This window comes from Solanum lycopersicum, chromosome 8 (genome assembly GCF_036512215.1).
Source record: "Solanum lycopersicum chromosome 8, SLM_r2.1".
Lineage (NCBI taxonomy): Eukaryota > Viridiplantae > Streptophyta > Magnoliopsida > Solanales > Solanaceae > Solanum > Solanum lycopersicum.
Window position 1 is genome coordinate 58,205,347 of NC_090807.1, and position 11,058 is coordinate 58,216,404.

General features: G+C 34.8%; 1 protein-coding gene across 2 annotated transcripts; it reads left to right on the plus strand.

Moving 5' to 3' along the window:
• The first annotated feature begins 1,548 nt into the window (after positions 1–1,548).
• On the plus strand, positions 1,549–9,250 carry LOC101251310 (E3 ubiquitin-protein ligase At1g63170). Of its 2 annotated transcripts, none has more exons than XM_004245189.5 (5): positions 1,549–1,857; positions 3,106–3,925; positions 5,038–5,163; positions 5,259–5,535; positions 8,713–9,250. In XM_004245189.5, the coding sequence occupies exons 2-5, from the start codon at positions 3,267–3,269 to the stop codon at positions 8,914–8,916; spliced, it is 1,266 nt and encodes a 421-aa protein (XP_004245237.1). In that variant the 5' UTR covers positions 1,549–1,857; positions 3,106–3,266; the 3' UTR covers positions 8,917–9,250. The 2 variants fall into 2 exon arrangements, with proteins under 2 accessions (XP_004245237.1, XP_069144267.1); XM_069288166.1 differs by having other exon boundaries at positions 1,851–2,386.
• Positions 9,251–11,058: the final 1,808 nt, after the last annotated feature.

The following is an 11,058-nucleotide window of genomic DNA, read 5'->3' on the forward strand; positions in this document are numbered from 1 at the left end:
CGCCGTTGCCATCACCATCAACTACGGTTAGTCATTATTGCCAATCACTATGTCATAAATTAATGCCCATAACATCATCATCAGTCAATATCATCCCCAATCGACACACAATCAACATTGTTAATCATCACCAACACCAATTATCATATAAATTACAACATTCTATTGAAGTAATATTAAATCAATTTAGAATTTCTATTTTTATGATTTTTTAAACAAAGACGAAACTTAAATATTCAAAGCTGAGAAAATAAATAATCTTTAATTATTAATTATTATGTTAACATAACATCTTAATATTTAAATACGTAAACCTCTAAATCATAATGTACATCTTAATAGTTAGAAGTATATTCATATTCAAATATATTAATATTAATGAAAATAAATGAAACCTAAGACTTATATGTAAATAATATGTTGTGGGTATTTTTCAAAGTAAATTCCCTTCTTCCCATACAATTAAGTGATATTTAATTTTGGTCGATACTTTCTACCTAAAAAAAAATTTATAGGTCAAAATATCCTCCATTATGACCTACTTATAGCACAAATTATATAGTATCTAATTCAAAGGGCATAAGTTAGAGAATTTCCTTACTCACCAATGTTGAGATAACTAAGAGATAAATTTATGAAGTTTGAAATTGAACTTATGTTTTGTAAAACATAATGTATACCATGTAAATTTTGTCTTGCAATTTTTTTCGTCGGTGAAAATATAACCTGTGCCTTGCAATTTTTTATAGGCATAATACATATAAACTTGGCTTCAAATTTTAACTTTGACCTCCAACTTTCATAATGCACAAACAAACACTTTAACTATCCAACTTTTAAATAAATAAACGCATGATTCCTACATGGCACAATACACGTAGGATACCACGTAGGACAAAAAATGACATGTAGGATGACATATAGGACATTTGTGTCTATTTGTTCAACTTTATACAATTTCAGGTGTCTATTTGTGCACATCCAAAGTTGAAGGACATAAATGTGATTTGAAGCCAAGTTAAAAGGCATATTTATGTATTATGCCTTTTTTTATAGGTGATGTTAGCACTATTTTCGACTATCATATTTATTATTTGATAGAAATTAAAGGGTAACTTACCTAACTATTTTAGGAACTAATTACATAGATATACCCCATTTGTAATATTACGTATTTTATCAGATTTTGATGGTTCTAGATACATCCAGATACATGTATCTCGTATATACGAGGTCAAAATTAGGTTAATTTATTCTAGACACATTATATCAAAGTAAATTCATATGTATCTGAAATACATAACAAATTTCGCTCGCCTCCCTCACCTTTCTCCCTTCTTGCTCGCCCCTTTGAATCATTCCAGATACATACATATACATGTATCTAGTGTGATTTACATATATCTGGGATACATACAAATCTCACTTCCCTCTCTCTGTTTTTGTGTATCGAATAACAAAAAATACAATGTATCTAAGTATATTTTCTTTAATATATGATAAAATACGTAATATTTTAAAAATGTAGATATAATAATAATAATAGTTAAGAGCTTGTTAAATTAGTTGGAGGTGTATTAAGCCTAACTAATTCACTCACCACCAAATAAGAAAAAGAAAGAAAGTGAAAGGGTATCAAGAAAAGGGGAAGAAGCACAAAAAGATGTGTGAAAATTCTTTGATGACACGGTAAAGCAATCAAAATACAAACAGCTGACGCCATATATTATTTGTGTAAAAAAGAAAAAATCTACAGAGAAAACGCGTAAACTCAGAAATCCACAGCTCAACTAAGTGTTATTCAATCCAAAAGACTTTTCTTTGCTTTCGATTCATCTGATTCTTCAGCTGCAGTAGGTCAGTACTATTTCTTGAGAAACCCCACACACCTGCTGAATTTTTTTTTTATTGTAGAATGGTTGAAATATTGAAATGGATTCACAAGAATTTGATTTGTTGGTAAACACAGATAGGAAATCGAGTTAATTGTACAGTCTGTGAAGATTTGGGGAAAAAAATGTTCTGTTTACATGATTGCCCTTTGTTAATCTGTTGGTTTTTCTTTACTTTGGTTATAATAATCCTCTTTTGTTTATTGGGGTTTTTGATTGTTTGATTGGAGTGATTGATTCTCCAGAAAGGTCAACGTGTGGGGTGGGGGATTTCGGGGGTGGGTTTGGTTGATGACCTAGAATTGGGAATTGGGGTTCTTGACTTTTGTTAGTGGGGCTATTGCTATTGAATTTTTCTGTATGGTACTAGTTTGGTGGATTCTTACTGGATTTGTTTATTGGGGATTACTGATTGAAGTAGCTATGTTGCTGGTGTTTGCATTGCTAAGTGAGGTTTTGCGGTTGGTGAATAGGAATGAGCTTTAGTGTGTGAGGTTATGTTTCTTCTTAGTGTGATTCTGGCTGTGGAGTTATGCTATACTGTGCTGGGTTCTGTGTTGTAATTGCAAATGTTTATAATTTTGTATTGCTGGTATCATCTTGGATTTTGATAAATTGTATTGCTAGTATAATTGAAGGATTGTTATAGAGTTTCTTGAGATACTGTTGCTGGTGGGAGGTGATAGGTTGCCTGTGGACTGCGCAAAAGCTGGCCCGGAACCACGGTCATCAAAGAATATAAAAACATATGCAGTTTCTTGAGATAACGATAAGCATTAGGAGTTTTATGAGCTAGTTCTATACTTTGCCTTGTTGTGGATGGCTATTAGATTTATGGTAATGCCTTGGTAAATGGATCATCAAATAGTCCCTGATATAAGTGGAGTAATTGAATGAGTTTTGAGATTTTAAAGGTCATGACAATAATATTGAAAATTCAATAAATAATTTTGTATAGTTTAGTTTCTGGGAAGTTGTGGACAGCCAATATATGCGTCGTCTTATTGAATTGTGTTTGTGTTTTTGCCATTTTGAGCTTACATCATATCACACAAATCTTGGTTGTCCTTAGACCAAGGTTGACTGGTTATGATTGTTCTTGCTTCCTTCCTGATTTTTCCTTCTTTGCTTTTGAGCTTGGGTGATGGTCTTGTGCTCTTCAAAGTGAGGCAAGAAAATACTTACCATTCTACTTTTGTTTCACTTTCAACAGAAAACCTGCTTAGACTTCTCATATATAGCTGCTGCAGTCTCTGAATTTACTGGGTGATTGTGAAGAGGAGAAGAATTTTTCATCTGGTGAACTCATACTTCACTGCTTAAGACTTTTGCATCCCATGTTTCCTATAATTATCTCTCAGTCAGTGGACTTAGATGGCCATTTCCTCATTGGGGCTACACCGGAAAAGCCAAACTAACCAGTTTCAATTATTAATGGAGCAAGCAGATAACCGTAGCAACGATGAGCATGTAATTGACATAACTAGTAGCAATGATGCATCCTCATCAAGCAACCCCCATGATAGACCAGTTAATAATGTGCTTCATGTCCAAGCTGAACATCCCCCATCAACAAGCACAACAGTGCCCGTCTCCCAACATGCATTTTCTTCTGCTAGTAGATCCAACTTGAGGAACTCATCATTTGCTCGAAGAGGAAGTGGGCGCCGCCATCGGAGTCCTCTGAATTCTGTGCTCTGGATATCCATTGAACTAGTCTTGACATTGAGCCAAATAATTGCAGCAATCGCGGTGTTGGCCATATCAAGGGATGAGCACCCACGAGCTCCTCTAGCCCAATGGATAGTTGGTTATGCATCTGGGTGTGTAGCAATTCTCCCTCTTCTCTACTGGCGTTTTCGTCATAGAAACCAAAATTCAGATCAGGATTCATCTCAGCAGCCACAGATTTCTTCCCAGGTTGAACTCTCAGCCAGACCATCCTCAAGTACAAGGAGTTCAGAAGGTGAAGGTCGTCAGACAACTGCTACAGCTTCTACAGGTGGTCAAAGTAATGAAATACTGAGCACAAGGTGGGTAATGTAACTGTTTACTTGGTACTTGTCCTTATTAAACACTCACCTAAATCTTCTAAATTTTAATGCCAGGATTTTCGTTCCTAGTATGTTTTGGTTTAATCCTGCACTTCATGTACTATTGCGAAACTGGACATGTGCAATCATACAGTCCCTTGATTTTATATGCTGTTCTGATTTGAGTAGGCATAATTAGCAAGACGTGGCCTAAAGGCATCATTTACCAAGCCTATTTTAGTTTGATAATTGGTGCGACTTTAAGAGTTGTAAGAAAATTATGGTCGTGCTAGTTTAAATATAGAAGTTGTCATTTGCAAGTGTAAAACCTTGTGGTTGTTTGTACTTGAATAGTTCTTTCTCTGGGAAGCTTATAGGAGATTGATATTTCACTACCACTTAAGCTTTGTCAAGTTCTTCTTGATTACGGGTAGTTGTGGTTTCTAGATTTACGACATGATAAAATTTGAAACTTTATTTCTTAAGATCCTTAACAATTGCACCCAAGGGCGTGGCCTTGGAGTCAATGAAGTGGGTTGAGAACCATGAGGTCTCAGGTTCAAATACCAGCCGAGGCAAAACCACTAGGTGATTTCTCCCAATCTGTCCCGGCCTTGGTAGCCTTGATGGACAGATTTACCTGGTACTGGTTTTCAAAATTTATCTGGTACACGTGTTGCTGGTGGGAGCCTGGGAGGTGATAGGTATCTCATGGAACTAGTCGATGTAGGCGCAAGCTGGTCCCGACACCACAATTATAAAAACAGGTTCCTTGACAATTTGAGACTACAACTTCATATTTTGTGGAATATCTGTCTTTGAGTTTAAGATTCCCATCTCCTTTTTGCCAAGCTTAAATTGTTATTCTAGAACCAAGGACATTACCTTATTTTGTAAATCAATAGTGTTTTGGGCCTTGATTAAGGTCTTCAACTAATTGGGACCATTGCTTAAAGTTCTAATAGATGTTCTTGATAATATCTGCATTTCTGTGCTCTTCCTTTTCCGTTATCTTGCATTCATTTGGTATTGGGAACTTGTAATGAAATTAATGTACAAGGAGCGATGTATCGTGGAACCGAGGACTAAAGGATCTCATTTCCCTATTGCAGGATAAAATCATTTGTTGAGTACTTCAAAATGGCATTAGATTGTTTTTTTGCAGTGTGGTTTGTGGTTGGAAATGTGTGGATATTTGGCGGACACTCCTCTTCCTCTGAGGCTCCCAACTTGTACAGGTGATCTTTCACTGTTGTTTTCATTTTGGGGTGTTTCCTTACTTTCTATCATCTCTACCAGCATCATATTTGCTCATGTTTCTATTCATCCGTAGGTTGTGTATAGTATTTCTGACCTTTAGCTGTATCGGGTATGCCATGCCATTTATTCTATGTGCAACAATATGCTGCTGCCTCCCCTGCATTATTTCAGTCATGGGCTTCCGAGAAGATCTGACTCAAAACAAAGGCGCCACACCAGAATCAATTAATGCTCTTCCGACCTATAAATTTAAGGTAAAGAAAAACAAAAGTGGCAACAAAGAGGCTGCTGAAGGTGGGGTTGTGGCTGCAGGAACGGACAAGGAGCGTGTGATTTCAGGAGAAGATGCGGTAAATTTATTTCCTTTCTAGCATAGATTTCTCTGATTCATTTTCTGTCCATCTTAGTGGCAAAATTCCTTTTCCTTTAAATTAAAATTTTTAGTGACATTCTTTTCTGAAGAGTGAAGACACTGTCTGCTTGAACCTTCACCATCCTCCATTTGAGATCAAGACCAAAGATAGAAAAAGGAGAACTATTTATTCTCTCTCTCTCTCTCTCTAGTCTCTCCCTTGTCACTGCTACTGCAAAGTCATTTTTGTGGTGTACATACCTTCTTACTCTGGCTGGCCGTAGAAACAGATTATTTTGAGTTTATTTTAATTTCGTTTTGCATCATAGATTTGAACCAGAGCTACAATTTCAGGGCTTCTTTTTCTGCTTTTGAATGACAATTGCATCTGAATAGTATCTGAATCCTGTTATGCTGCTCTTTTCATCGGTTCCGTTGAGCCACTAAGACGTGAGTGCTGGTAAACAACATTGTATATCCAGTAGTTAAGTCCTTTTTCTTCTTCTCTATCCCTCTGGTAGTGGATTTGATACTTAGTGAGTGTTTCAGCATATAATCTCTAGCACTTCTTACTTAAGTACAGAGCAAAACGCCAGAGGATCTTTTGATGTCACTCTCAAATTGCACACCTTGCATGTTAGATGAGTATGATGATGAAGAAGAAGCAACATACTTTCCTCTTTATAGGCTGAGTCCTCCTCCAGACTCATTCTTTCCCACTATTTTCTTGTAAGCGGGTTGCTGTTGTTTCTTGCTAACGATATGTTGAGAAGCAAAAATAGTTGAAGGCTTGTGTTATCCATTGTACTTGGATCTAGACCAGACGAATCATTAAGTAGGTTATTGAATTTATATAACATCGGACAAAAATGGTCTCAAGTTCCATATGCATGTTTGCCTTCAAAGGCCCTTTACGATACAGCTTCAGCTCTTCTGCAAGCATTCATTTTATGGTTCTTCCATCACCCTGATGCAAGATAACTAAGAAAAAGTCTACTCGCAAATTGTTTATATCTGGTTGCTTGATTCTGCTTATGAAGAAAAATCAATACTTAAGAAGAATTTTTATGCTAATGTTTCGTCCCAGCCTTTTCTACCAAAGTGAGTGGCACAAATTGACTTTTTAACATATTACAAGTTTAAAGATTTCCGCTTAAACTTTGGTTGGTATTATACTGGGTATGTTGTTATTAAACTGACTGGGAGATTGTAATTGTCTCCCAAAAGCAAACCACTACTTTGTCATGTCCATAGATGAATTGGTGTTAAATATTTTTAGCTGTGATTTCTCTCATTGCAATTGGTGTCTTTCAAGCTCCTAAGTTCTAACTAGAAATATGAAGATTCTGATCATTTTCTTCTTCCTTGAGAGAATAGCTTATATACATTTGTGTGCTGTAGCAGGTGAACAACAACCTTCTCCTCCCTTAGTTTTTCAGACAGGGGAAGTGTTAGTTTTCCTTGTTACTGGCTTTGATAGTAGAAATGGTTGATGAAATGTGCTTGTTTATTCGAAATGTGTAGTTACGACTTCCCCTACCAGTTCCCACTCCTCACATCCTTCTCTATCCTAGCAGCTTTAATTTGAAGAAAACTTGCTGGAGGATCTTAGGAGGGTAAAACATGTCTGGTATGATAACCATACACTGATATGTGAAAGCAAAACTATTGTGTTACATGACTTGGGTGAATATGGAAATCCACCTCAAATAGGTGGAGAATGTAAGGGAGACCCTTTTCTGCAAAAGCTACTCATTAGGGAATACTGGCCAAATTTGTCTTTCAATAAAGGATTTTTATCTTTGAAGCTCATTCATTAGCTAGAGAAAACAAGAGAAGTCATACAAAATTTAGAAAGGGACGGAAGGTACTTTATACGAGAGACTCACAAAAATCCAAGTGCTCGAGCATCCAATCAATTGAAATGAGGGTCAACAAAAAAGGAATAGGACCTATTTTTGTTGCTGAAGCATTATAAACTGTATTGTTACTCTTTGCAGTTGTCGGGATTGATTTGAGTCCTCCTGTTCCCATTCATGATACTTTTGAGTTATAGGTAATTTGATTGCTAAAAGGAGTTGTGTGGCTGTGTAATTGATGAATCAAGGAAGAAGAAAGATGTCAAAGAGCAAATAGTAGGTGGAGACTTGTGCCAACTGCTAAACTAAGCTAAGGGGTAGAGGTTGCAGAAATTAGCATAGGTGTTGAGAGTTGGGTGACACAATCACATATTAATCTGATATATCCTACATCCAATATTTACCTGAACTGTGTGGACACATAGCCCTTTGAAGACTGAAATATTATATAGACCAATCAAAAGTAATAGCTTACGTACTACCTAGCCAGTTGCCACTCATAAGTTAATTGCTATTCTTTTCCAACAGTTTGCCTTCCAGGTCTTTATCACTGCCTAGCCTCCTGGAAAAACTGCTAGACTACTAATGCAAGTCCAAATCCATAGGGAATTGGAACTTTGAGAAAGCACTGGTGCATGTAAAATCACCCGCTGCAATCAATCCACAAATTATTTGAACTACTAGAGATAATTATTCATGGAAAATAGGTCCTGATGTATATTAATATATGCACTTAGCTTTGCGTCAAGTCCGGTCATAAAGTGTGAGTTGGTTATAAAATGGTTTCTTTACTGTTTCCTCGAAAAAAATAAAATGGTTTCTTTGTCCTGTTCTGGATACTGCATTATCAAATGCAAGGGAACTTTTTGTTCATCAATAAGAAAATGTAGAGATGAACATGGATAAACGAGAATTAGCAAAAATATAGGTTCTACTTGAGATCATACTGTCGACTGATAAGTATTTTTGGAACTGTCCTACGTACAAAGAAAACAAGCTGATATTCCAGTTCTAGTGCATTTTATACTATCATGAGTAGAAAGACAGTATGTTTCTCATATGCCTAAGGGCTAAGAATGTTCTGAATTTCTAAGTGACATGGTGCTGCTAACCTGCAGAAACCAATGATCTTCTCCAAAACAGTACTTTTAGCAAACTTCTTGTTGCCACGATGCCTTTGATATTGTCATAAAAAATTATCTATTGTTTGATGTCATAGTAATTTTTTAAATTGTTCTTTTATCATTTTCTATTGTTTGATGGAATACTTCCACCAATTCATCTTTTAATTATCCTTTTTAACTTTGCTTTAACAGGCATGTTGCATTTGCTTAGCAAAGTATGTGAACAATGATGAGCTAAGGGAGTTACCCTGTTCTCATTTCTTCCACAAGGACTGTGTTGATAAGTGGCTGAAAATCAACAACTCATGTCCCCTTTGCAAAGCTGAGGTGGGTGAGACCCTTTTGAGCTCTCTAACGGAAGCAACTGCAAGTTTGCGTCAGAGTTCCGCGTTTTAAGTTACGACTCTGCCCACATGCTAGTATAGAGATGCTTTTTAAAGGAATAGTAGTTACCTTCATATATATTTTATTTTCTTCCATCACTCTTCTGATTTCTTTTGGGCTAAATGTTGTTAGCTTGCTAGATTTATATACAATTTCTGTTGCAAAACATGTCATGTGAGGTGATAAGATTGCTCAGTCAGTTAGTAGAAAACGAGCTATCTGTGGCGTTTTTTTCACAGTATCATTGATGTGAAAATTTGGTGCTCGATGCCAATAAGTAAACACATGATGGTATTAGCAATTAAACATGTGTAGTTTATATTATAAGATTTTCCAGTTGCCAACAGCCATGGACGCTTAAGATGTATTAGAATCTATCAGTCTTTTCAGTTGTATTCCTTGAATTGCAATCAGTAGTCGGAGTACTTGGAAACTTATTTTAATTTTGTTTCGATAAAGTAAGTTTCTTTCAAGGTAAGGGTAAGGTTGTCTATGATTCTACTTGCGGGATTACACTGGTCTGGAGTAAAAGTTTTTTGTATAAATAATTTTTAGATCAAAAGGTGCTTCGACAAAATGTGTTTTCAAAATAACTCAATTGTCAAGAGGGGCTGCAATTCTATCATGTACAAGTTCAAAGTCAAAAGGCAAAATTTGTTAAACTTGAAGTTCATGGATCAAGTGGATTCAAAAGCAAAATTTGTTAAACTTAGAAGTTCATGGATCAAGTGGATTCAGAAGTGTTCAAAATTGAATGTGGCAAGTTTGCATTTACCCACCGCAACCAAAGAAAATAAATTATTCAATCGGCATAATTTAGAAAGATAATGAAGGTATTAAATTCTGAATTTTGGATATGTTAGAGATTGAGAAGTCTAGTTTCTGAAAAATCAACCTGTTGATGATTGTAACGTTTCTACAATTAGATTTGAATTTTCTACAATAGACATGTCAAGCTATAAAAAAAAGTGACGAAAATCATATCTTATTATAAGTGGGAAGATTTTAAGTTCAAAATTGTATTACGAAAATGCCCTTCATCAATTTTTTAAACTAAAAAATCTTTTATTAATTTTTAAAATCTATCTATCTATCTATATATATTATACTTATATAAAGGAGAAACATGAAGTCAACGCATGTCTCTAAAGCCAAGAATAACATTTATTTATTTCTCTCTCTCTCTCTCTCTCTCTCTCTATATATATATATATATATATGATATATATATATATATATAATTTAAATCAATGTGTAACATAATCAAGTCTATGAATAGAAAAAAAAATGGTTCTATTAATTCGAAGATTCTACTCTATGTATTAGGAAAAGACATCCGTTTACTTTCAAAACTTTTGTAACACCTAAATACTAATTAACAAATAGGCCTTCTGTATCTCCTAGCTCAACTACTGCTTACCCCATTAATTAGCATTTGAATTAATTGGTAATTAACAATTAAAAATTAGAAATATAAGAAAGAGGAGATGTCACTCCTAGATTATTTCTGGAAAATGAATAATAACAAAGACCATCAAGCTTTGAGGTATGTTTCCTGACTAGCAAATCTATCTCTTTATTTTTTTTTAAAAAAACTTATTTTTATCATAAACCTTAAATTTCATGTAGAAGCGAATAATATTTCTATAATATATATTTAGATTGTTTTGAACGATAGTATGATTTGTTGATGATTTTCTTACATCTCACCTTTATAGAATATCAAATTTGATTATATGTGATTTTGTTGCAATCATGAATGGATAGCTAATTGCATATGCAAACGAGCACCTTATACTTGATCTATCATAACTAAGAAGGTATTATATTTCATGGTAACTTTTTGTACTTATAAAAGCTTTCTAAATAGTTTAAAATATTTCATTGACTAGCTCAAGATGTCGATATGCCGCCAGATTAACCATTTTGTTATAAGCATGGTAGTCGTCTTTCTATTATTTTTGTCAAATATTACGAATGTTGAGGTTTTATTCAAGAAAAGTAATGATAAGTTTTGTTTCATTGTTATGTTGTTTATTATCTTAGGATAGTGTACAATATGCATACTTTATGCACATTGAATATTACTTATTTTTCTTTTGAAGTTACTAATCTTAATATTGTCATTCACACAGAGTTGGTGGCCACGAGGAT